The sequence below is a fragment of the Balaenoptera ricei genome, chromosome 9 (assembly GCF_028023285.1).
Source record: "Balaenoptera ricei isolate mBalRic1 chromosome 9, mBalRic1.hap2, whole genome shotgun sequence".
In the NCBI taxonomy this organism is placed as follows: domain Eukaryota; kingdom Metazoa; phylum Chordata; class Mammalia; order Artiodactyla; family Balaenopteridae; genus Balaenoptera; species Balaenoptera ricei.
In genome coordinates this window covers 4,661,262-4,688,845 of record NC_082647.1, presented here as the reverse complement: position 1 = coordinate 4,688,845, position 27,584 = coordinate 4,661,262, and the positions used below count along the sequence as shown (strand labels likewise).

General features: G+C 46.2%; 1 protein-coding gene across 1 annotated transcript; it reads right to left on the bottom strand.

Annotated features, from left to right (window-relative positions):
* Positions 1–454: 454 nt before the first annotated feature.
* Positions 455–2,673, bottom strand: LOC132371334 (OTU domain-containing protein 5-like). Its single transcript, XM_059932563.1, has one exon. The coding sequence runs from the start codon at positions 2,671–2,673 to the stop codon at positions 1,012–1,014; it is 1,662 nt and encodes a 553-aa protein (XP_059788546.1). The 3' UTR covers positions 455–1,011.
* Between the last annotated feature and the right edge of the window lie 24,911 nt (positions 2,674–27,584).

Genomic DNA, 27,584 nt, shown 5'->3' with positions numbered 1-27,584 from the left:
AAGTTTGTACCTCTACCCTTCACCTACTTGTCCCATCTCCTCATCCCTCTGTGCTCTGGCAATCACCCATTTGTTCTCTGTATCTATGAGTCTGTTTTCATTTTTGTTTGTTTTGTTTTTAGATATAAGTGAGATCATATGGTATTTGTCTTTCTCTGTTTGACTTATTTCACTTAGCATAATACCCTCTAGGTCCATCAAGTTGTTGCAGATTGCAAGATTTTATTCTTTTTTATGGCTGAGTAATATTTCATTGTATATATACATACCACATCTTCTTTGTCCATTCATCTGTTGATGGACACTTAGGTTGCCTCCACATTTTGGCTACTGTAAATAATGCTGCAGTGAACATGGGGATGCAATCTTTTCAAATTAGTGTGTTTGTTTACATCCAGTAAATACCCAGGAGTGGAAATGCTGGGTCATATGGTAGTTCTATTTTATGTTGTTGTTGTTGTCTACATCACTTTTGATTGGCTGATTTTATAAGATAACAGTACATTTTAATAAGGAAAAAGTTCAACATTGAAGGCTCAGACATTCTTGGGGTACTGGGACGGAGATTTTCCCACTTCCTCCTCCCACCTCCCCAGCATCATTTGTGGCGGGGTGACAAGTTTCTGATCTTGGAAGGAATCGGGGGACAGGGAGACTTTCCTCTGTCTGAATTCTCTCCTCAGGGGCTGCCTGGCTGCCAGTTGGTTTGTCTCTGTGTGCCTCTCGCCTACCTTCAGCGCCCTTGCCCGAGTCCCCTGTGGGATGGAGGGATGGTGCTGTGCAGGGGGCAACAGGGCATGTCAGCTGGCGAAGAGGCAGGTGATGATGGTGGTGGCAGCGATGAGAGGGTGCACAGGGGTGGGCTAGCCAGAGGGAAGTGGGGAGGAGTGAAAGGAGGGGAGAGAGGGAAGAAGGAAGACGGCAAGAGGGAAGAAAGCCAAAGAAGGTGGGGTGGCACCAGAGGGCAGGGGTGTGAGGGTTGGGAGATGGTCTCCAGTCTCTGGGTCTCCATCAACTCTTGTCTGGGGGTGGGTCTCGGTGCACTTTGTTTTTCTTCATACTGTCTAGGTATTCCTGTTGGGACACTGCCAGCACCGACGCTAGGATCTCATCATCATCCCAGTCGTTCAGGCCAAAGGCAGAGGGGGACATCTGCTGAATGAGGGTCCGGCACTCCAGAGCAGGGTAGAGGGACACGAGGGGAGAAGTAGCCCGGTCGGCCCCGGTCGAGAACTGGCTGCTTGTACCTGGTGCACAGGGTGAAGGAGGTTTGGCAAGAGCTAAGACAGTGCCTGGGGAAGGGGGCTTGAGGGCCAGCTCGGCATGCAGCTCAGGGTGCTCGGGTGACGAGGCTGAACTCCGCTGCCTTGGGGACCGGCTGGTCCACTCCTCCAGACCACTGGAGGCTGCTGCCGTGGCAGAGCTGCACGTGGCGCTGGCCTTCCAGGGCTGGCTGGGGCCGCGGGCTTGGCGAGCCTGTCTCTGCTGATCGCTCAGCCACTGCAGGTAGGACTCCCGAGCCACTTGCTCCTCGATGGCCTCCTCTGTGGCCTCCCAGTCTGTGGCCCGCTTCTTGTCCTCCAGCATCTGCTGTTCAATCCACGACTCCTCCGAGGTTTTGATGGCCTTCTTCATCAGGGACTGCTCTGCAGAGCCCGGCTTGAATGATGGCAGCCCCAGCCCCACGCCAATGGTGGCCTTGTTCGGATTCACCACTGAATTGTAGTGGATATTCCGATGGTAGCTGACACGGATGGGTGCGTCCTCATTTTGATGGATCCCATGGAATGTGTTGATGGGTTCTGTGCTGTACTGGTACACCTCCACGGGCCGGTTGTACATCTCTGCCATGGCCTGCATCTCGACGTGGTTGCCATGGCAGTTGTTTTTCCGCTTCCGGTGGATGTAGATGGTAAAGTCCTCTGTGACATAGTTAGAGAAGTAGTCGGCATTCTTCATCAGATAGTCCATGCAATGCCTTCGCACGACCTCGTGCATGTCCTGGTCTCCGTACACCTGGTCAGCCACAGCCCGGAAGAGGCAGGCGCCGTCCTCCTTCATCTGCTTGATGATGAAGCCCTTCTTGTCTCGCAGGGCCTTTTCAAACCAGTGCTCTTGCTGCTCGACGGTGGCGGGGTCCATGGCCTCTATGAGAGCCGCAGCCGCTTCATACTCATCCTCACTGTTGTAACCGGCGCCGACCTCCTCACGCTCAGGACTCGCCCCGCCAACCGCGCCGACCCCGGGGGCTTGACGCCGCCGCTTGCTGTGACCCGGCCCAGGGCAGCCGCCGCCCACGCCCACGGCACTGCCCACGCCCACCGCCACGCCCACGGCCGTTGCCGTGGCACCCAACGCGTCCCCGGGACCGCCGGGGCCCCCGCAAGGAGGAGGAGAGGCCTGCTGTGGCCGGGGGCCTGCCACGGCGCCGGGCGGCACGGCCAGCGCCCAGCGATGGAGGGCACCCGGTGGCCCCGGGAGCGGGCCCTGAGGCGGTGGCGAGGCTCGAGGACCGGCGCCAACGACGCCCGAGTCACGGTCGCGATCGCCGCCGCCCACGCCTACACCCCCGCCGCGGCGAGGCGCCGGGGGCAGCGGCCCGGGCGGCGGCGGCGGCTCGTTGGTGGGGTCGGCGTCGGGAGGCGGCGGTTTCTTTTTGGGGAGAATAGTCATGGCGGCACCGCCGAGTACCGCCCCCCCCCCCACGCCCCGAACTCGGCGCGGGGCACGCCGGGAGAGGCAGTTCTATTTTTAACTGTTTGAGGACCCTCCATACTGTTTTCCATAGTGGCTGTACCAATTTACATTCCCACCAACAGCGCACGAGGGTTCTCTTTTCTCCACATCCTGGATAGCACTTGTTATTTGTTGCCTTTTTGATGATGGCCATTCTGACGGCTGATTGTGAGGTGATTTTGTGGTTTTGATACGCATTTCCCTGATGATGAGTGATGTTGAGCATTTTTTCATGTGTCTGTTGGCCGTTTGTCCATCTTCTTGGGAGAAATATCCATTTTTAAATCAAATTGTTTTTGATACTGACTTGTATGATTTCTTTATATAATTAAAGGCAGAAGGAAATGATCATGAAGATGAAGAGAATGACCATGAAAAAGATGAAGGAAGGTGAAGAGGAGGAAGAGAATGAGGGGAAGGAGGAGACAGTAACATTTCAACTTGGGCAAGTCGCTACAGCTTTGGACCTCAGTTCCCTGATCTGTCAAAGGCTACTGCACTTGCCTCTCTTTTTGTGACGATGAAGCGAAACAACAGATAAGAAAAGATCTCAACAACTGTGAATTGCTATATAGATGGAGGCGTGAAGATTCAGTAAAGATATTATGTATCAATAAGTCATGTGACCTTTCACAGCGGGGCAAATGCTGTGTGCATGTGAGTGGTGCGTGCCCGGGGGGCGATGGTTCTCACCCTGTAAAGTGATGCAGGTCTGGCTCCGAAATGTCTCACCTGTGGGGTTTGGCTCTCCAGTTCCATAGACTCACACCTGCCCTGCAATAAACCAGTTGATATCCATATTGTTTGCCATGTTTCACCCCGTGAAGCAGAACTTCCCATCCTTGTCAGCAGTTTGAATGAGTGATGAAGCCAGATGAATACTGTTTAAATATGCTAATGGGCTGACAGGAGATTAAATGGAGCCCTTAACAAATGACTCTCCATCCAGCCCCCAGTGTCCCCACCCGACACAGCGGCACGTTCATAGCACTGATATTCCTGCCCATCGGGAGTAAAGACCATACATATCCCGGCCTTTGCTCTTGCTGGCCACCGTGAGCCTGTGACAGCCAGAGAATTATCACACCTTCTTTGCACATTATCCCTCTCTCTCTCGGTGGCCGTGGAGGTGGCTTTGTGAGACTGCCCTGAGAATTACTGCCTTGCTGATCTATCTGTTCCTGGGCCACTCTCCTGGGCTAGTGACAGAAAGGAAAAACCAGTTAGAGCACTTAGATAGCAGTGACAAATTTCTCATATTTTGGGTTCATTTGAAAAATGGTAAGAATTAAAGTTTCCTGCAAAGTCTTGAAATGTATGAGAACTTGAATACTGAAACTTAAAAGGTACATTTGGGGTGATTCTCGACTCATGCTTGATGTTTGGGGAAAGATGTTTCGGTGGACTAAATTAATTAACACATCAGCTGCTTATTTTGTTTTGGTTGGTGATAAAACCTGATTGACTTCGTGCTCCAGGACAGTGTTCCCCCAGGTCTGAATGATGTGGGTCTCCTGTAAAGGACCCTCTGCTCCTCATGTAGCTCCCACTTCCTCTTCCACTTTGAACTCCTAGGTCCTCCTGAAGCCTCCAGGCAGGAAAAAGCAGTATAGCTCCTCTTACCAGAGGGTGCTTCTACCACGACCTGGAGACCATGCCGAGAGCTTAGCTAGGCTGATGCCTCGAAGATGATGCTTTCCCTCAAAATCTGTTCCTGTCTCCCTCATTGTCTCCAGACCAATAGCTGAATCACGGTTCAGTATAGTCCAACTGGAGAAATACAGTTTCTGCTATGGGAAAAATGCCTGCTCAGTGGAAAAGTTGTAGGACTGAATGATATGAACTGATAGGAAGCAAGAGAATGCGTGGGGATGGATATTGAAGGTGATGGTGGGAGGGATCGAATACAAGGTGAAAAGTGGCAAGTTGATGAATGTGGGAGCATCCTTTTGTGATTCACAACTGAGATTACTGGCAGGAACTCTTGGAGCTGGTCCTAATATACCATTGAGATGACTCCTTGAAGTTTGAATATGAGGAGGAACACAGTAAATGAGAGATTCCAGAAGTCTTTTGTCAGGGATTCTCAGAACAGCTCAGGAGGCTCAGGGAAGTGTGCGATTGGAGTGGATTTATTGCGTGAGAAGGAAATCTGATTCGTGTTCCCTAAACACGCGCAGAGGACACTCATTCACCGTGGTGATAAAGACGGCATGAGCGAGGGAGCCCCCAGCATCTTTGAGAAGCCAGAGGTGGCTGTCCTCTGTAGGCCAACATCGACAGCAGAAAATATTGCCGAGGAGCTGGGCTGCCTGTGGTCAATAGGGTGATAGGATTCCGAAAAAACAGACGGCAAGAGGCAGTGCTTAAGTGTTAGAGGCTAGTGGATGTAAATAGCATAATGGGCAACAAGGCTGAACAGGTGACCAAAGATCCCAACCCCCAGGGGGCTCTGGTGATGAAAAAAGGCTGGACTTTTTCAAGATTCTCTGACCCACAGAAATCTGCGGTGATGGCCAGTAACTCATGATTATCTTAGGATAAGACGTGTAGGTGCTGAGTATCCTGCCTGACTTTTGTGATCAGAAAAAAATCAAAGTGTTGATGAAATACTTTGACCCCTCACCAAGTTTCTGTATCTGAGCCAACTCTCATGCTTAGATTGAATGGAAAGCTGAGTTCCTTTGAAGAAGGACTCTGTCATTTCTCTGCCCATATTTAAAATAATATTCCCTGACCCCTTCCTAAAGGGACGTGTGGCCATTTTCTAGAAGAGCCGTACACTGAGGTAAGAGGAATATGCAGAACTCGGGTTGACACTGATATCAGGACCTCTAACTAGTGTGGAGGTGTGTGAAGCCAGGTGACAGATGAGGTTGTGGCCAAGTCTATCCATCTCACAGCTCACACCTCAGACTCACAGCATTTATCTCTGCACTTTACACAGTGGCCACCTGCTGAAGCAGCTCAACCTCCCACTGTTAGACACTGTCAGATGGCTGTAACCTCTTGGTTCCCTCCTTTGGTTAATTGCAGATCTCTCAAGGGCATGTCCATGTGTGTAAGCGTCAGGGGGGAGCAGGTGCAGGCGAGGTGGGGAGAGATTTTGTCTTTTACCGAGATTTCACTTACCCTATCGTAAAAAAATAATAATCCATTGCAAGGAAGCTGTCCCTCGTATCCTCAAATCATGGCAGGAACAAAGTTTATTCATACATTAAGCTTTTATTCTTGGAGTTCTTGAATTCATAAGAAGATAATAATATCTGGCTCCAGGCTATCAAGAGAACTCTTTACAACTGATTCTCAACCGTGGCATTAGTCACTAGGAATATCACTAAATCTCATTTGTCATTCTTCTATGACATGACAAGCTCTAATATATTTACAGTGTAGTCATGCCGATGGGAGGTTACCTTGTTCCTTCTGAGGGTGTGTAAACAAAGCGCTTCCCAGCATACTTCTGTACCAATGCAGTTTTTTTTGCATGTGTGCAAGGAAGGTGGTGGACCCATGTTGGCTAGACAAGTGGTAGCGTCCGACTGAATGCCCTTCAGGGAGATGGAGTAAATAACTTTTGACAGTCTTGTCTAGAGGTTTCGGGATTTTTCTTCACAGTGAATTTTGGTCTACAGTCATAATACCAAGTTGGTCACTGTGATTGTGATTTTATACAGCTTGATTTCTGACTTAACTTTGCTATACTTTCCATTGCTCAGAAGATGGAGGAGACAGTGAGAGGAATGTTATTCTGAGGAAAGATTATGAGCAGAGCGAACCTGGGGCAAAGTGCCTGTGTCTTGGAGAAATTCATAAAAAGCATAGTACGGGCATTTACAGACAGCTGCCCTGGAGCTTAGCAAAGCAACTTCATATGATTCCAGGTCAGAGACTTAACACTAAAATATTCCTTAAGAGGGAAGAAAGATTAGAGAAAGCTGAAATTCTGGCAAAATAGTTGTGGGAGGAAACATAGGATAATGCAAAGGGTGTGGGTTAGGGGGTTATTTTCATCTTAAATCCTATCTCTGTGACTTTCTAGTTTTCCCCTTTCTGGGGCATCTAGAGGCTGGCTCCTTCCTTATCCCCCCACCTCAGAATGTGACCTTATTTAAAAATAGGGTCTTTGCCGATGTCATCAAGTTAAGACAAGGTCATTAGGATGGGCTGGAATCCACTATGACTGGTGTCCTTATAAAAAGGGTAGATTATGGACAAAGAGACAGACAAGCACAGAAGGAGGATGATGTGAAGAGATGCAGGGGGAGGGAACGCCATGTGACCATGAAGGCAGAGACGGCGGTGATGTGTTTACATCCTTGTGGGAGCCCTTGAATGAGATGCTTCCCCACAGCAGTTCTCAATCACATGCTCTGCTGGAGCACCACCTTCCCTGGGTCTGTGGGGTACAACGCCCTCAGTAGTGCTAGAGTAGCTCGGGGCTGGTATGGGATGGGCTGGGAGCCTGGCTCTGGCGTTGGGTGTTCTGCGGGGACAGCATGGCTTTTGCCTGGCATCTCAGAGTCACCTTTTTTCACTGCTTCCCCTCTTTCCTCAGGTGATCTTTACCCCACCCCCCTCCAACTTTACAAAAATCCTCCCAGCTCCTTCTTTAGTTCTCAAAATACCATGCATATTCACTCGCTTATTCAATAACTATTGATTGATCACTAGCTAAATTTCAGGCATAGCTTTAGGCATATTTCAATTAAACATGACATGGGGTGGTCTCTGACACCACTCATCAGAAATATCCGAGCCCAGGGAACTATATTTAATATGCTGTGATAAACCATACTGGAAAATAAGATGAAAAAGAATATATATATGAACAACTGAGTCACTTTGCTGCACAGCAGAAATTAAACACAACATTGTAAATAAAAAATATTTCATTTTCAGAAGACGTGAATGGATATTTTGCAATGGCAATAAAATAATTTTTGCTTGTTGAAAAAAAAAGAAATATCCGAGCCCAGACCCCTGTTGACAACAGTTGGGGTCCTTGTCTGGGTAAGTCATACGGTGGTGATTGGACTTTGAGAGGAAGTCGCTGGTCCAGGATTGCGCTCTGGGTGTGCTGTAGGGCGAGGAGACTTGTGTCGGGAAGGTGGCCACACTCAGTGTGTTCACACCTGCCTTCCATGGGTGGCAGCCCCGAGCTTGTTCTGCACACACACGGAAGAATTGTTAGACACTTCTGTTCTTTCTTGCTCTTAAAGATACTTAAATCTGTTCGTCTTTCTAGCTGTCTACCCTCCTCACAATAGTCAGTGAAGAATCCTGTCAGGTATTTGGTTAAGTTGAATATTTCTTTATTAATATTAAAATTAATTCCCAGAACTGATGTTAATATTCACAGCGTCAGAAGTAGTGACCAAAACCACAGTCTATAGTACAAAGTATATTAATTGTTCTAGGGTACTCAACTTTTTTTTTCTTCATCTTCAAAATCTTAACAGGAAATGCATTTTCTCTATTTTAAAGAATCTTATTTTTCTGTTTCACCAAAAGGTGGCAGCAGATTTTAGTTTTGGGGTGTATGTCTTTCCCAGGAACTAGGCCTGAAGACCTTAAAAGTACCACCTTCTCATCCCCTTGACACTCCTCGCCCCAAAATTCACACACACACACACACACACACACACACACACACACAGAGCTCGAGGGAGAGAGGAAGGAGCCGTTTTTTTGTTTTGTTTTTTAAAATATTTTTAATTAATTAATTACGGCTGCATTGGATCTTCGTTGCTGCACGCGGGCTTTCATTGCAGTGGCTTCTTTCTTCGCGGAGCACGGGCTCCAGGTGTGCGGGCTTCAGTAGTTGTGGCTCACGGGCTCTAGAGCGCAGGCTCGGTAGTTGTGGCACACGGGCTTAGTTGCTCCGCGGCATGTGGGATCTTCCCGGACCAGGGCTCGAACCCGTGTCCCCTGCATTGGCAGGCGGATTTTTAACCACTGCGCCACCAAGGAAGCCCAAAAGGAGCTGTTTTATAAATGGTTTGAGACTTGGTGCAGGAAAGAGTGCTTGGGAGCGGATGATGGAGTCTGACAGCAGAAGAGGGAAATCCTGGTCTAGAATAACTGCTGGAGATTCTCTTAGCCATGAGTCGTGAGCAGCTAATACTCCATCCAGACAGAGGAGTAAATGCCTCGTCCCGGAAAGGAGAGCAGGACAGCAAATCACAGCCTCCACTACAGGGAGGCCAGGGATCGCTCCACCAAGAGCAAGGACTTCCCGTCCTTGATGGGATCAGGAGTTTGCATCAAAGGATAAAGCAATGCAGTGCTTCTCGCCAGGAAAAAAAAAGTTAGCTGAACTTTTAGTGCATTTAGTGATGTAGTTGACATATTCTGGCACAAACTCCTTATCTCCTCACGAACTGGAAGATTTTGCAAACTGGCACTGTCAACAAGCCGCTTTGAGTAGCGCTGCCATGGACCAGCTCTGTTCCCAACAAACAGGAATTCACTCTGGGTCATTTCCTTACCAGCTCTATTTGTGAAGTTAATGTTCTTTGACTTCCAGAGTCTGGGGACATAAGCTTTGCCCACTCTCTGCTTTCCTAACACTGTTTTTCTTTTTTCCCCCAGGGTGGGGAGGTTGATTCATCTTAGCAGATCTTGTCAGATTGTGTCTGACTACATCTATTTTGTCTTCCCAAATGTCCAATCTTTGTCAGCTGAGAAATATTTGAAGTGCTGACAAGGCTCTTACGGACAACACACCTATTGCTGCCGAGTCTGGAGGATTAATTCTTCTTAATTATGTTAGTGCTAGGCCATCATTCAAGTTTATTGATGCTGTCTGGTCATGTCTAGGAGATTTATAGGTATCTAAATCCATCTTACATAGAAGAGACCTCAAACAACTTGGCTATCTTTTCAGAGTCTTTGTGCATGAGGCAAAAGTTATGCAATTATTACAGAAAACTCCTTCATAAATAAGCACTTGCTTCTCTAAGTTTCCTCTCTGGGCCTGAAGGGGAATTAGGGAATTGGGAATTTGTTTGCAATTCCTGTTTCTTTTTCCCCAGCGGCTGAGTTAAAACCCACTCTCTCCAGTCAAAGTGTTTCATTTCTAGTCCAGGGAATATTCTTGAGAATTATATCCAAGTTCATTAGGCAGAATTTAATTATTTTTGTGTACAGGGCCACTGGCTTTCATATCATCAAGTATGAAATGACTGGATTTCAGACAGTCAGAAGGAAATAGAGAGAATATAGGATAACAGACTCATGGACGTTGGTTCTGAAATGAACCTGGGTCAGCCCAGGGTATCTTCATCCTGGCTGCACATCGCTATCCTTGGAGACTGAGTGATGCTGAGTCAGGAGTGATCTTCCAGCATCTGTACATCTCTAAAGACTGACAGATGGTTCTTACGTTCATGTAGGTTTAAAAACCATGGATGAGATCCTCTCTCAATCTAGGGAGGGGAAGGACACCGGAGGTGCAGAGCTGTGTATGTGCAGTGAGTGTATGTCTCCAGGTTTTCATCAGTGGGGATTTGAACCCAGGCCTTGGGAAAGGACCATGAAGCTAGGGTGATGGGTCTGTCCAGTTCAAACATTCTAGCAGCAAGCACTTGAATGAAAACTCTGTGCCAAGTCCTGTGCTAAGCTCGTAACGCATTATCTTTTAAAATATTACTATAACTCTATGCAGTGAGTATTATTATCATCATTTTGTCTGTGGGAAAACTGAGACCCAGAAAGGTTTAATAACTTGACCAAGATGACATAAATAGTAAGCAGAAGTCAGGGGATGAACCCAAGCCTTCTGGCCGAACATTTTCTGTTCTTACCCTCCCTGCTAGAGGAAAAAAAAGACCAATTAGGAGACTTGCGGGGGACCACCTGTAGTTTCCTTCGGAGGGCAGATTATATAACATATGTGTGGCATCCATAAAAATTGAAGTATGGTGGTTGGCAAATTTATTATAATTATCATTGTGCAAGAAAAGAAAACCATAGATAATGGAATGGGGAGAAAAAGAAGGATTAGAGGAAGAAGAGGGGGGGAAGTGACGAATGGTCGATGGTCACCAAGAAGAGACTGATCAGTGGGGCACTTTCCTGGTCCCATAGACTCAGAGCTGGGGGGAGTGGGCGGGGAGGACAGCATATGCCACGCAGAGCCACAGGGGGGTGGCACTTGGGAACAGACTGAATGCACAGGGGCTGTGAGAGGCAGGCTTTGTCGTGACAGGAGGGTGGAGTGACCCTGGTTCCCATGAAGTGATGAAATTGGTTTGTCTGATAGGGAACCGAAACCCACTACTCACAGATAAGCAGGCACTGTGCCTGGTCCCGACGACAGGAGAGTTATTCGGCTGGAGGGGGTAGGGGACTCAGAGCGCTCAGGCCATTTGAGGGCTCCCACTCTTACCAGATGTCAAGTCAGCATCTAACACTGAGCGTGAATTTCCAGCCTCAGCCCACAGCCATTCCCCCTTCCTAAGGCTGTGTAACAACAAAGCTGGGATCACAGTGTAAAACCTGAAAACACGCCATCAACGTAGAATGCTCTTAAGAGGAGAGCTGGAAGCTTGCTCACTGCTAATTTGTTTTCTTTCCATAGCCATGCAGAGTTATTCAAATCTGACATTTTAATTTAGCTTTACAGCCACGTATTAGTTTTTCCAAGTCTACCCGAGTGTGAGCCACACAGCTCACACCTACTCATTCACAACTCCTCTGGGAGTCACCTCGTCCTCCTGCCCTTCTGCCAAGTGGGACCCAAGACTGGGCCCGATCCTATGAAAGAATTTCACACTTAGATCTTCTTCTTGGAAAAAGTCCTACCCAAAGACCTGGAGGGAAAAGTCACGTTAGAACCAGAGGTAAAAAATAAGGGCCAAATACAATTTCAGATTTTCCTTAAAATATCATTTTTATGTTCAGCTGGCATGACTCTTTCCCTTATTTGAACTCATAAAATAAAAACTAAAGTGTAACTCTATTCCCCAAATACGAGGGCCCTCGTGATCCTCTGGGGGGTAATAGCTGCTTACAGATCATGTGGTCACCTTGAATGGGACGGGAGGTGTGTACTCGGGGGTGGACCACGGTGAATTCGAAATGTAAGTGCCAGTGAAGCATTTTATTCAGGCTGAAATGGACGTGATTCAGAGCTTTGCGTGGAATCTTTACTCTTGATTTACAAAGGGAGATTAAAGCAAGAAGCAGTGAAGTAATGGTTTATGGATTCGTAGATGAGGGGATAAAGTGGAATATAAAATGGAAAAAAATTGTAGTCCGAAGTAACAGGCCTAGATTTGAGTCCCAACTCCATCCATCACTCACGGTGTGGATTGAAAGGCAAATCATTTCTCCTCCTTCTGCCCCAGCGTCCTTATTTATAAAATGGGTACCTCACCAGCTGCCCAGTAATCTCACTGGATGGGGGGAATCAAAGGATGAATGATTTTAAAAAATTACTGTTTTAGAAACAGTATGCACATCTTTTATTTTTTGTTTTATTATCCTCAGTAGCAGCAGTGGCAGTTTGGGAGATGGGGGTTCCATTCGTGTGGGAGCTAGGGGGTCAGGAGGCATGATGTGTATTTCAGGTTTCTTCTCAACCCAAAGGGCATCAAGCATGGCTGCATCGTGGAGTTTTGTTCCTTTGCTAAGCAAACGTGGAATGAATGCGGTGGGGGAGGCTTGTGGAGAACAGTGAACACGACCGTGCAGCAGAGGTCCCCGGGGATTTACCAGACCGCGGTTAGGAGACAGAAGGTGTGCTGTCCCCATTGCCTGTCCCCGTGAGAGGCGTCCCTGGGCCGGGATGCTCTGGATGTGATGGAAGCAACGTTCCAGAAAGGGAGCTTGCTCTCTTGTTTTCCATCTGGTGGGCAGAACTAGAGCAACCTCATGATGGGAGGGCAGAGGATGGCTTGGGGGGTGGCAGGCTGGCATCAGAGACAGCGTTCATGGGAGAAACCTGAGAAAACCAGCACCCAAGGCCCAAGCAGCTGGAGTCTGGAGTCCTGGGGCGACCTGTTTAGAAAATAACGGAACAGGTCAAGACTTTTGCTTTACCTTTGTCCACGTGCTAAACCCTGGGGAGGGTGTGTGGGTGGTGATACTTAAATGCACAGAGGGTAGGGCGTGGTGTTTTACATAAATCCACATGCAATCTTCACAAAACTCTTGGAGGTGGATATTCATCTTTGAGCCCGGGATTTTTCATCTGTAAAATGAAGGTACGTGCCTTGCTCAAGGTGACAGATCTCGTAAGTGGCAAAGTATACATTCAAATGCAGATAAAGCCTGTCCAGATCATTCAATTGTATTCAAGGGGTTGTGTTCCAGAAGTTGAATATGAGCTGGGGCAGGGCCCTAAGCAATGAAGACAAATGTGTCGAAGTTCCGATTTTTAGTTTCTGTGCTCACACGTGGTTGCCTGCCGACTGGGTAATCCCGAACGGCCCATGGGTGGGATTTACATGGTATGTGGAATGTGGGTCTGCGCCACACCACAGATGAGAGGGGGGCTGTGAAAGGATAGGGTTGGGGGGAAGCATTAGGGGCATGTAGGTTTGGATGAGAAGGGGGAGGGGACAGGTCATGGGCATGGGGCAGGTGGCACATTGCTATTTTTTCTGGTCCAAAGACTATTTCTCTGGTGGATAATTCAGTTCAGAGTGGTAGCAGGGGTACACCTCTGTTTAATTGGATAAGGATGCCCTAGGAAGGCATGCACACCCCAGTTGGCCACAGTCCCCACCATTCCTTTTGCAGGGCATCAGCCTGTCCATTTGTTACCCTCCTGGGCCTTGCTTTCATTTGGCTTGGGACCTGGTCTAGCCATTTGTTTATAGAGCTCTGGAAGAGTCCCTTCTGCAATACGTTCTTTCTTTCTTTTTTTTTTGAAGTAGAGTTGATTTACAATGTTTCAGGTGTACTGCAAAGTGATTCAGTTATATATATATTCTTTTTCAGATTCTTTTCCATTATAGGTTATAACAAGATATTGAATATAGCTCCCTGTGCTATATAGTAGGTCCTTGTTGTTTATCTATTTTATATATAGTAGTGTGTATCTGTTAAACCCAAATTCCTAATTTATCCCTCCCCACCTTTCCCCTTTGGTAACCATAAGTTTGTTTTCTGTCTGTCAGGCTGTTTTTGTTTTGTAAGTAAGTTCATCTGCATCATTTTATTTTTTAGATTCCACATATAAGTGATACCATATGATATTTGTCTTTCTCTGTCTGACTTCACTTAGTATGATAATCTCTAAGTCCATCCATGTTGCTGCAAATGGCATTATTTCATTCTTTTTTATGGCTGAGGAATATTCCATCGTATACATGTACCACATCTTCTTTATCCATTCATCTGTCTATGGACACTTAGGTTGCTTCCATGTCTTGGCTATTGCAAATAGTGCTGCTATGAACATAGGGGTGCATGTGTCTTTTCGAATTAGAAGCAATAACGTTATTTCTGCCTCAGCACCTGGAGAGGTGTTGTTGGCTGGTCCCTGGCAAAGATTTTCCCTTTTCCTTTCCTAAAAGGAACTCAGTTTATTTTATTTATTCCTTCGTCTCATAGCCCAAGTGCTACAGGGAAAGGACACTGCACTCGAGGGGTGGCCTGATTTTTCTCTCCTTCTCTTTTCCCCATGATTGGTTGAGGAAGGACTAATGTAATTCTGGCCAGTGGGATGTGAGGAAGGGTTTTCTAGAGGCTTCTGGAGAAGGAGGTTCCTCACTCTGGGAAAACTACCAGAAGCTACTGAGGTCTCTTCACAGGCATTCTGAGGAAACATGTAGCTGCACACAGATGAGGGAAGCAGCATCTTCCTTGTGAACAGGTGAGAGAGAAGAACCTGTGCTTCTGGTGACAGCAGTGAGCTGCGATTAACCAGCTGTCAGATCTACCCCACCTGCAGACATTCAGTTACAGAGCCAAATAACTTCCTTCTCAGGTTCATTCAGATTGGTTCCATTCGGTCCCCTTTGCAGCCAAAAGTATTGTAACATTCACCACCCTTGATATAGATCATTAGTTTTTTGTGCTCCATGCCCTGGATAGTCCCAAACATTTTTCCTCTGTGCCATATGCAAGGTAGAAAAACAAAGGATGGCTTAACGGTTGCCGGCTCGCCTCTAAGAACCTGGCACAGAATTGGATGTGATATAAATGACCAGCCATGGGAAAGCACAAGATCTCTCCAAGTACTAGATGTCCTTCCGTAGAAGAACAGGAAAAGAAAATTTTAAACCCTCTGAATTTGGAAAAAAGGAGATATAATTGTATTTTTCATGATGTTATTGGAAATCCCATAAATACTAGTTTAAAGTATTAACAGCCCTGACTTTTACAACGCCACCAGTAATATCTCAAGCAACATTAAAACCTCTAAATCAAAACTAGGTTTAATTCTGTAAAATAAGTGTATATGTATAAGTGTGTTTGTCTGGGTAGACAGAGAGAAAGAGAAAGAGAGATTTAGGTGTCATCTCAAAAAATTAATGCAACTGAAATTAGGGCGTTTGTAAACCATAAAAGTTTGGGAATGCCTAACAACTATTTGAAAAATAGCTAACTACCTGGTTAGTTAAAAATAATCCCTTTGCCTACCCATAGCCTTCTTAATCGAATATACTAATTTATAGGCTAAAAAGCAGATTGAAAGAATTCAAAGCTGCACATAGCCATTCTTTCTAGTCCAAAGACTTTCTCCAGTAGGTAATTCAGGTCAAAGTGGCAGCAGGACTATGTCTTTGCAAAGATAAAATTAGATTTTCTTGTTACTGCTCCCCCAGAATGGGGAGATCGTATTGTATTTCTTTTTTTCCATCACAAAGTCCAGGAGTAGACAGCTGCATTAGTGATCCCGAGAAATGCCAACAAGCAGTTTTATTACTTTAAAAGAAAATGCTTCTGAAACAGCAGGTGAGGATGTTGACAGGCAGGTGCCGAGCAAGGGGGGCGATGACATGAGTCTGCTCGTCATTCCTCTTACAATTTGCTGCCGATGCAGGTTCTGACTCCCAGCTAAGCTGGGCGGAAGCAGGAGAAGAATCGATCGCGGCGGTAGTTTCAGTCGCGGAGCGTGCGTGTCAGTGACACACGCATGCAGATGGACGTGCCTCCCGTGAACACAGAAAGGAGAAAGGGCAGGAGCCTCTCTGACTTCCATGAAGCACCATGTCCAGGAAGCGAACACAGCCTGTGGGGTTGGGGCGATGGCTTGTGGCCAGTGGTCCACAGGGAAAGTAAAACCAAACCTGGACCTCCGTGGTCGGTACCTGTGCCCCACGCGCTGCTCTCTCCTCACTCCTCCCCCAGACTTAGAGCAAATCCCAACTTGAAAAATTTTCTATGGATATTGACCTCTGTCAAAAACATGTCGAAAAGGGGCTTCACACTTGGTTTTCTTTTGTTTTATTTCTTATTATATACAAACACAAAGAACTGCTAAGTTCAATTCTGGTAGAGTTTATTTCCAGTTCCACATCAGAAGCCCTTTACATTTGGAATGACTGTTTCATCTTGAATCCTTCAAGTATGCTTTAATCCAAAAATTTAATCGCACTGAGAAAGTTCCCTGTGCAACGTGGCCTTTTATGTCAATCCCTTCTTATGTGTCCGTCATCCAGTGAATGAAATGAACATGAGATCTATCGTACATGGCATCAAGGATGTGGGTAATCCAGGATGAGGGATGGCTGAGGCCATTTCTCCATCAGATGCAAAAATGGATTTTACATGAAAACCAGAGGTGCTCCAGAGCTCCCTGATCATTTTTGCACCTCGGTTTCAGCTGAGAATAGGTGATTCGTGCTTTCTCTTCCCTGGGAGATGGAAACGTGTATTTAGCTTTTAATAGTAAATACAAAGGATTTGGCTTTGTAGTATATGAACCTAAAACAAGGCATTGGAAGGGAAGGTGGAAGAGATGGAGTTAGGATTCATTGGGGGTAATCATATTCTAAAGACAGAGGGAAATTTCAGATTGAGACAGAGGATTTCACCCAGGAAATACATTTTGCGTTGCACTCATACCTCAGATCCAAGGCACCTGGGAATAGAATGGCCCTTTAGATCCTTCCAACTGTTTTCACGATCAAGGGGATCATCGAACATCTCGATATTCCACACAATACCATACTGGTCCATAATATTGATGACAAAATGCTAATTGGATCTGACCAACAGCAAGTACCCTGAATGCCCTAGTAGTTCACACAGGAGCCATGGGATGAGAGAGGAAACCCCATGAATATTTGGGAGCCTGTCACATCAAGAAGTTTATGGGGTCTGATGACCTGGGGCATGGCAGGATATCTCCTATAAGGTGAATGAGAAAAGATTGCACCTTGGCGTGCTTACTGCTAAGAAAGAGGCACTGTGCCTGGTGTGCCTCTTCAGGTTCTGGCGGTAGCATATACCACTCTGGGAATATCACCTGAACCCACTCATTGGGTGAGTGGGAAGACTGTCAGTTTCAAAAGAGGCCGAGCAAGAAGGCTCAGCAGAGAGTCCAGGCTGGAGTTCAAGTTATCCTGCCACTGGAGCCACTGAACCTAGAAGGTCTGGCGGTGCTAGGAGTATCCACACAGGATAAGGATGCTTGTCGAAGCCTTCCAAGCACAGTAGAGGAGCAGTGACCAAGAACCCTGGGACTCTAGAGCAAGGCCATGCCTTGCTCAGCAGAGAGCTACTCTCCACTGGAGAGACAGCTCCCCAAGGGTAAACTTGGTGTGAAGTTGCCTGTCTCCTGCCCTTTGTGTCATGCCTTGGAGTCAACTGATGGATGGGTTCTGTACCTAAGCTAGAGACAAACATGCCTGGGCTGGACACGAGGGGCTCAGAAGCCCTGCAGGAGGCTTGTCCAGACCTCTGTCCAGTGGGAGTGCTGTGTATTGGACCAGCCAGATACTTCTTAATAGAGAAGATGATTCTGGAAACAAATACAGGTGTATCCCACTAGCTTATGTTGCTGAACTGTATCACCAGGTCTCCATGAGGCAGGATGCACGTCCCAAGTTTCAAAATGACTGTACAGGGACTTCCCTGGTGGTGCAGTGGGTAAGACTGCACTCTCCCAATGCAGGGGGCCCGGGTTTGATCCCTGGTCGGGGAATTAGATCCAGCATGCATGCTGCAACTAAGAAGTCTGCATGCCGCAACTAAAAGATCCTGCATGCCACAACTAAGACCCAGGGCAGCCAAAATAAATAAATAAATATTTTAAAAATTCTCATTAAAAAAATGGCTGTACAGCTAAGGAGGAGACAATATCCCATCCTGCATCACGTTCCTTTGTGTCTTTGCCTTGAAACACCACTCTTGGCGGTCAGCTGGGCACGTCTCCTTACTCACTTAGAGATAAATTGTCTGTGTGACCCTGGAAGGAAGTCTCTGCAGGCATTTTACCGGCCTTGAACTATGTGCGAGATACAAATGCTACTCATTTCCTAGGAAGAAGTCTAAGCAGACATTCAATTGAGTCCTTATTTGTGTGGTGTTGGTTTCAGTTTGCACAGAGTGGACTGCAAATTACATTTGTACCATGGTCAAAAGGTTGACTCTTTTTGGAAAGTGAAGAAGTAGTATTGGCTGGGACTCTTTCGTTTACAAATAACTCCAATTTTAATTGCTTTAATTAAGAAAGGCAATTTATTGGGTGACCTAGGATAGATCCAAGCATGGCTGGATCCAGGAACTCACATAATTAATCCATTCAAGGTGTTTCACTCCCGTCTCCCTTTCCCTTTGAAGACTTTGGTTTTTTTAGGCTTTGGTTGTTCCACTTAGCAAAATGTGGCAGGCTTATTGCTAGCCCTCTCACTGTTAACAATTCCAGCAGAAAGAAGATCTTGTCACTGAACGTGCTAACATTATGTCCCTGAATTGGAACTGTTGGGTCTTGTGTCATCCGGCCTCGAGAGCTGAGTGGTTTGGCCAGGCCTGGGTCACATGTCCACCCTTGGAGCAGAAGTTGGAGACAGCCCAACCCAAACAAGGGACAGAGAATGAGGAGACTGCAGTGTCCAGGGGGGTCGACTCTTTGTCTATCAGAAAAAGGGGAAATGGATCCTGAGCTGGTGAAACATCAGTGCCCACTCAAAGCAGCCCCATGTCAGCTGTAGGTTGGGAAGGCCTATCTTTAAGTCTAAGTGAATTAATAACGATCATTATTCCCTGGGGGGAATGCTCATCTTACTTGGGAGAAACTGCTTTCAAGCAGTAGCTTCTGACTCTGATCAGTTTGCTAATTACAATTATTTTCATTAAAGCTTCATAAAGCTTCATAAAAGGCTCAAAAGCCTTCCACCTGGCAACACATTGTTCATGGTTTGAGTTATTGGACGTGGTTGGGAGCTTTTAAAGTTGTACTTCTTGCTGAGTATTTGATCAATAATTTGAAGCAGTCAGGGGCAAGATCCACCTTAATGGAGTTTTGCTCTATCGCCATCACTCTTTGTTCTTTTATTCTGGGAACGTGCAGCTGATCAGTGGCTACCTTGGGGAAGCTGCGTGGGGCTGGGATCCCAGAGCGACCCCTTAATAGCTTGCTCTTAGGGGACTCAGAATCTCCAAATCTCCATCTACTTATTAGGGAAGTGGAGGTACCCCCTGCCCCCCAGGGATACTGTGAAGCATGAGGGCGGGAAGGCCCTGCCCAGTGTCGCGGGCACGGTGGGAACTCAATTTATGGAACTGGCCTGAACCTGGCCGCTGCGAGCCCAGCGTGGGAGAGCTGGTGGGGCTTGGTGCCCTGCCCGCTGGTAGATGTTACAACCTGAGCATTGTGAATCGTGATGAGTCTGATGCTCCAGGGAAAGTGTATGTGTACCTGAGTGTAAGACAGTTGTTTTCAGAAGGAGAATTCAGTTGTGCGCTGAGGTTTGATTTTCAGCTTAGTCTTTGTGCACTGGGTGCACGCAGCCTCCGCCTTGGTATTTAGCAGGAAGAGGAAGCAACGGCTTCCCAGGCGGTGAGCCTTCTTCACGTTGCCGCAGTCTCCATTTCCAAACAGGAAGCGAGTAAAGTGAGCGCAGCCGGGAGGAGCTCGGATGCACCTCCCCGGCAGGATCCAGGGCTGTCTTTCCACCGCAGTCCTCACCTTTCAAGGAACCGGGGGCTCAGATGAGGTCTCCAGCCTTCTGAGTGCGTGGTCACCAGGGATGCGGACTGGGGGCGTGGTGTATGAGTAGGAACCACGTCGTTTTGTTGTCCGAGGACACCCAGAGCCCTCAGCATGGTGTTGGGCGTGTCCAGTACTCCAGTATTTGCCACCGAAGCTGAGGATACCCACTATGCCTGGCGGTGGTGCAGCCACTATGGAAAACGATATGGAGGTTCCTTACAGAACTAAAATAGTGTTACCGTATGATCCAGCAATCCCACTCCTAGGCATTGATCTGGGCAAAACTATAAATTCAAAAAGATATATGCACCCCAATGTTCAAAGCAGCACTATTTACAATAGTCAAGAAATGGAAGCAACCTAAATGTCCATCGACAGATGAATGGATAGAGAAGATGTGGTACGTATACACAGTGGAATATTAGCCATAAAAAAGAATGGAATAATGCCATTTGCAGCAACATGGATGGACCTAGAGATGATCAGACTGAGGGAAGTAAGTTAGACAGAGAAAGACAAATATTATATGATATGACTTATATGTGGAATCTAAAAATTATACAAATGAATCTATTTACAAAACAGAAACAGACTCACAGACATAGAGAACAAATTTATGATTACCAAAGAGGAAAGTGGGGGAGAGATAAATTAGGAATATGGGATTAACACATACAAACTACTATACATAAAATAGATAAGCAACAAGGATTTACTGTATAGCACAGAGAACATATTCAATATTTTGTAATAACCTACAATGGAAAAGAATCTGAAAATATATGTATATAACTGAACCACTCTGTTGTACACCTGAAACTAATACAATATTGTAAATCAACTATATTTCAATAAAAAAGAAGGGATGCTATCGTTCCTCAGATTCAGAGATATTAATTTGTCCAAATTCAAGTTTATTCAGTGCCTGAGATCACACTACTCCCATTTCCAGTATTTTGGCCTCAGAGAATCCCCTGATGTGAATACTGGCTCTAAACTCACTTCCTCAAAGATAGGAGAGAAACCCACAGTGTGTGACCCCCTCCTTCTAGCTTGACCCCTCCTGTGGCAGTTGAACCAGGAGAAGGGGGTCTGTCACCAGAGGATGGGGAGCTCTTTTGGCCTAGAGATACTGAAAACAGGGGGATTCAGGAGGACTGAGCTAGGGTACTTTTTGTTTCAGAGAGTGTAAACTTTTAAAAAATGATATAAAATCTCGTAACATAAAATTAACTATTTTAAGCGTACAGTTCACTGGCATTCAGTACATTCACAATGTTGTGACACCACCACCCCATCTAGTTCCAAACCATTTCCATCACCCCAAAAGAAAACCCTGTACCCCTGAATCAATGAGTTCCCATTCTCCCTCTCTCCAGACCCTGGAAAACAACAATCTGCTTTTTTTTTTTTTTTTTCTATAATGACTTATTAGAAACCTGGTAATTCTTTTTTTTAATTTATTTTATTTTATTTATTTATGGCTGTGTTGGGTCTTTGTTTCTGTGCGAGGGCTTTCTCTAGTTGTGGCAAGCAGGGGCCACTCTTCATCGCGGTGCGCGGGCCTCTCACTATCGCGGCCTCTCTTGTTGCGGAGCACAAGCTCCAGACGCGCAGGCTCAGTAATTGTGGCTCATGGGCCCAGTTGCTCCGCGGCATGTGGGATCCTCCCAGACCAGGGCTTGAACCCGTGTCCCCTGCATTGGCAGGCAGATTCTCAACCACTGCGCCACCAGGGAAACCCCAACAATCTGGTTTTTGTCTCTATGATTTATCGATTCTGGAAACTTCATGTAAGTGGTCTCATATAACAAATGGTCTTTCATGACTGGTTGCCTTTACTTAGCATAGTGTTTTTGAAGTTCATTCATGTTATGGTGTACATCTGCACTTCCTTCCCTTTTATGGCTGAATTTTATTCCATTGTGTATATACCACATTTTGTTTACCTGTACATCTGTGAATGAGTATTTAGGTTGTTTCTAGCTTTTGGCTATTGTGAACAGTGCTGCTGTGATCATGTGTATACATGTATTTGAGTCTCTGTCTTCAATTTTTTTGGTATATACTTAGGAGTGGAATTGCTGGGGCATATGGTAGTTCTACATTTAACTTTTTGAGGAACGTCCAATCTGTTTCCTACAGCAGCTACACCATGTTCAGTTCCCACCAACTATGTATGAGGGCTCCAACTTTTCCACATCCTCACCAACACTTGTTATTTTCCATTTAAAAATTATCATTGTAGCCGTCCTAGTGGGTATAAAGTAGTATCTCAGTATGATTTTGATTTGCACTTCTCTAATGATGAATGATGTGGAACATCTTTCTATATGCTGTCGGCTGTTCGCATATCTTCTGAAGGTGAACTTTTAAAGAAAAGTATTTTGTTTTCATCTAACCATTTTGGGAAGCATTCTTAGGACGTAAGAAACTCAACAAAACCTTGATAATGTGCTCTCTCTCCCCTGTGACTGTAAGTAGATGCAGGGTAGGGCTGAGAGTGGTGGTTGTGAAATAGAAGAGCTGAGTCTTCATACTCTCTCTGCTTCAGCCCTGCTTTCTCTTCCTGGACATGCTGCATTGGAAACGTTATTCTGTGCTGGGCAGGACATCTCAGCTTTTCCAACGCCCAGACATTGTTTTCTCGACTAGTTGTCTATCTGGTATCCTTCCAATAGGATATACGTAGGACAGAGCTGTGTACAGCTGTGCCGTGTAATAAAGTCTGGGTCCCTGGAGCTGCCCGAGATATTGCTTCAGTAAAGAGATCGTCCGAAGCTGGGCTGCAGCTTTATGCTGTGTCCTCTTTCATCCCCTCATGGGAGACCTCAGTGCTATTTGGCTTTCCCTGAGTCTCGAGCTAGCAATTTTAGACAAACTGCACATTTTTGGTAGGGCAGGAGATGGTCTATTCTCAGGCTCAGATGGATAGTAGATGTAAAATCAAAAGTTAACCACCAACAATATCGCAATTAAAACTTTTTTGAAAGACCAAAAGTTAGCTACCACCTTCATCTCCATAGTCACTTGGAGCATGACACGCCCCTACTTGAAAACCTTCCCTGGCTACTGCTTTCAAAGAAACGAAGCCCATGAAGAGTCCTGCAAGGCCTGCGTGAGGTGGCCCCTGCCCTCGTCTTCGGTTTCTGTCCCTCAAGCCCTCACCCCTGAGGCCCCTGTCACACGGACCCCCTTTCCCGTTGAACCTGCCCAGCTGTTCTGCCGCAGCCCTGAATGTGAAGGTGTCAGGACCATGGTCAGCGCCATGACCATGGTCATGTTCTCAGCATGGACACGCTGCGCTCACTTTTCCTGCATCTGTCTCCCTCTCATCCTTCAGGCCTGAGCTCACTAGGGAGGCCTTCCGCACCCACCTTGTAAAAGATAACACACCTCTTCCCTTGGTTCTTGCTAAAGAAGAAATTATTCTGATACTTGTTAAAATGGTGAGGAAGACTTTATTAGAGCTATTGTGATAGGTGTCAACGCAATAGGGGAGAGAAATGGGGCTCAACTCCGAATACAACATGGACTCGTGGGGATTTATGGCCAAGGAGCAGGGTGGGGGTGGCCTGTGGATGGGAAAGGATTAGGAGGAGGCATCAAGGGTGGCGGGTGGTGGCTCTTCAAACTGGCCTAGCAGGATTCGGCTGAAGGCAGGCCAGGTGATCAGATATCACCTGTGGGACGGTGGGAGTGAGGCATTTGGTCAGATGCCAAGGGTAAGGGATTCTTTCTAAGTGGACTTAACAGGATTCTTGCTAAAACTGGGTTCTGCTGGCCCAGCAAGGATGGGAGCCAAGGTTAGTCTAGAGGAGGGCTCAGAGGAGCCCGAATAAAGTTTGCATAAGGAGAGAGGCTTTGTCCTTACTCACAGTTCTATGACCTGTTTATTTCTTTTATTGCATTTATCCTGATCTGTAGATAGAACACTTACTATGATCATGTCTCTATTATTTCCTGTTTTGTCTTCCCCAGTAAAGCAGACACTCCTGAAGGCAGAGGTTTTTCACCCTTTTCAGCCCCATCCTTGGTGTCCGGAGTGGTGCTTGCTATAGCAGGCTTTCAGGAGGTGTGTTATCAGGCCGTGCTTGGGCCTTGGGAAGTTTTCCAGAAGTAACATGCGTGTGGAACGCGAGCCCTTTACTGTAGACAGCATACATGAGCAGAAAGGACAGCAGGGCTCTGGAGGGCTCTGCAAAAAGCAGACCCACCTGTCAGTCTTGCAGCTTACCTGCCCGATACCTGAAGACATGATTGTGGTCCACATTCCAACACCCACGGTTTAGGGAATTCCCTGGCAGGGCAGGACTTCTGCTGTGACTTATGGATCCCGGGAGTGGCATAAGCTGTTAGTTTTTCCATCTCTGACTTTGTCCTGACATTTCCTATCTCCCTCGTTTTTTCAGTGGCAGCCTTGGTACTTCACAGAAATTCAAGGAAACTCACCAGGGAAACTTCGGGGACCCCACCGTGGTGCAGAGTGGATGTATACAATAGCATTGAAGCCAGTGCATATGGGCAGCTGTGTTTTATTCACAACACTGGCCATTGTTATGTTTGTATAGCTTGATATGCAAGGCTTCTTATAGGAAATTAGTTTTCAACACTGTTAAGAGTTGGACTCCAACAAGCTTGGATAATATATTCCACAGTTGTTCTTGGCATCCGGAACTCTGCAGATGCTTCTGGCAGCTCTGTATGGGGACAGACACACGATGCTAGCTGCAGTGCAAAGGCTTTCTGTACTTTGCTGAGAACAAGGCCAACAATCTCAGCAGCGTTTTTGAGATATTGGCTCCTTTTATAAAACCCTACAGCAGCCTACAGATTTATTTATTTTTATTTTTTATTTTTTTTAATTCTTGAATTTTATTTTATTTATTTACAGATTTATTTTTGATGTTAGCATATGGCTGGCAAAAAAATCACAACCATCAAAAGGTTTTTGGCAGTGTAGATGTATACAGTGTGTGGCATTTGATTTTAAACTCGTTTACAAAACTTTTATTTTGGTCTTCACGATGCCAAACACCTGTTTCACCCAATACTCACTTTTCAAGTGGCTGTTTTAGTGTCATTGAGAGAACTGGGGTGTGCACATCAATCTTTATTGTAACAAGGGAGAATTGAGCATTGCAGTTGACCGTGGCCATTGCTGGGCTCGTCAAACAATATGCAGACACTTGTGGAGAAGTCTATGAGGGAGGGATTTCTAACACAGCCACTCACTGTGTAAACTAGGGAAGTTAATCAACTTCTGTCTCAGTATTTTATCTGTCAAATGAGCCAGTTTCTGTCTAACTACCTTGCGAGATTTTTATGAAGTCCCTACTCGATAAAATCCAGAGAGGCTAGCTGGGTAGCAACAAAAGCAACATCTGAGCTGAGATCTGTCTGGTGCAAGGTCACCCTTGCTCACACCGGCATGTTGGTGCCCTGCACATAGACGTTGGACTTCATTTAACGAGTAGAATGGAAGACCAAGTGACTTAGCATTTTCCAAGACGGCAGACCCAAGGCAAGTTTTCATCACCGGTGGGCTGCAGAGGTGCTATCCCAGGGCAGAGAGAGATGGAAAACGGTGGTGAGGGGCGGGTCGGGGGAAGAGCAGGTCACCTGGGACTGCCCTGCCCCTGCTTCACATGGGGCTGCTAGAAGACACCCTGTCACATCCTGGGGCACCTGGATGGCATTGGACAGGCCATTCAGAGAATCGTGCTTGGGAACAGTCCATCTGAGGGAAGGGAGAGTAAGCTTTCTGCCGCTGGTCAAAGTTGGCTTCATGGAGGTTTACCTGCCCTTCCCCCTGGGTTGTCATCTGGCCCCCACAGCTGCCACGATGCTGTGGCATTTCACCCCAGAGGCTCTGAGTGTCCTGCTGGAGTCTGGGCAGATGCGCAGGTTCTCACCGCAGCCCTGGCCCCTCGGAGGAGTGCACTGTACCAGAAGGAGGAAAGAGGTACAGGCTGGCCAGGCTCTGAGTCATGAGGCCACCGCATCCGTTGAAACAGAGAAGTCACTTAGATCCTGGAGTTGGAGGGGGGCTGAGGGAATTGGGGGAGCCGCACAAGGCTGACCTTCAAACCATCTGAGGGACAGGGCTTGCATTTCTGAGGGTCAGACACATCATATCCTGAGGTTGCCTGATAGGGTCTTGACCAGTGGGTAAAAATCCTGTACAGCATGGGGAGGGCTAGCTTTCTCAAGTCTTAGGAGCCCAGTGCCTGTATTTTAGTAACCTTAGATGGAAAGATGTCTTCTGGCACTTTGATTTGATGGGAAAGGGGCCTTAAGAGTCCAGTGCAGTCTACCTCTGGCCATGAGCATAATCAGGGTTGGTGACTGTTCATATCGTTGATGAGAACTTTGGTCCCAAACATACCCTTTATTGAACAGCTTCTTCCCCCACTTATTGGATTTCCAGAAATACCATCTTGGTCACATTGAGTCAAGGCAATGTGCTACCTGGAGCAGTGGTCACTCCAGGTAGTCTGCACTGCTTGTTTGTTTTAAAGACGCAGCATCTTACCCTTGAAGCACTGTGCTAGATGCTAGATGTGGGGAGAAAAGTACAAGGGAGCTTGGTGTGCGGTCTGTGAAATTTACACCTGGTTAACAGCAGTTCTAGTAAGCTGTCAGGTGAACTTCAGCCTCCAGAAGTCCTTGCGGGTCAGATTAGGAAAGTTTGATGGGAAAAGAGATGACGGGTGACCACCATTTTACTCTTTGTTTGTATGCACTCGACTTTTTTAGGTACCTCATATAAGAAGGATGAGTCACGCAATATTCTTCCTTCTCTGTCTAAATCATTTCATTTAGCATAACGCCCTCCAGGTTCATCCATGTTGTCATAAATGGCAGAACTTCCTTCTTCTTAAAGGCTGAATAATATTCTACTGTATGCATGTACCACATTTTCTTAATCCATTTATCCATCAACGGACACTTAGGTTGTTTCTATATCTTGACACCTGTGAATAATGCTGCAATGAACATAGGCGTGCTGATATCTCTTTGAGATTCTGATTTCAACTCTTCTATATAAATACCCAGAAATAGGATTTCTGAAAAATATGGTAGTTTGATTTTTAATTTCTTGAGAACCTCCATACTGTTTTCCACAATGGATGCACCATTTTGCATTCCCACCAACAGTGCACAGGGTAGGTACCATCATTTACCAACTCCCTTTTGTCAACTTCTAGAAGATTCTCATGGGCTTGGGATATTGTGTATATGTTTTTTTGTTTTTTTTTTCAGGATCCGAGCTTGGCAGCTTTTTTGAGATATGTGTGTGACTCCCACCTCCCTGTGCCCTTTTTATTTTTCAATTTTTCCTGGGTCACTAAATTTGTCTTAAGGTTGTAAGTGATACGGAAATGCTTTCCATCATTCAGAGTTAGAAATTATTGAATCTTGGACTTTAAATCTTGAGACACCTGTCATTTTACTATTTATTGGTGATTTTCCCCAACCAAACATCTGCCTCACACTTGCTTTTAATTTCAATGGTCCTGAAAGATTCAGAATCCCTGAGGGCAGAAATTTTTCATTTGTGATGCCAACATCAACTTAAGACATTTTGTAAATATTAGTGCCTTCAAAATAATGAAGTCTTGAATTTTCTCACTTTCATTAAAAACAACCACTGAAACAGAGCTTAATGCCTCCCAACTTTGCCCTTCTGTCAGGTTATAGCAGCTCAATAATACTGACTATGTAATTT

Coding starts and splice junctions, on each gene's coding strand:
- LOC132371334 (XM_059932563.1), bottom strand. CDS start 2,673: ATGACTATTCTCCCCAAAAAGAAACCGCCGCCTCCCGACGCCGACCCC.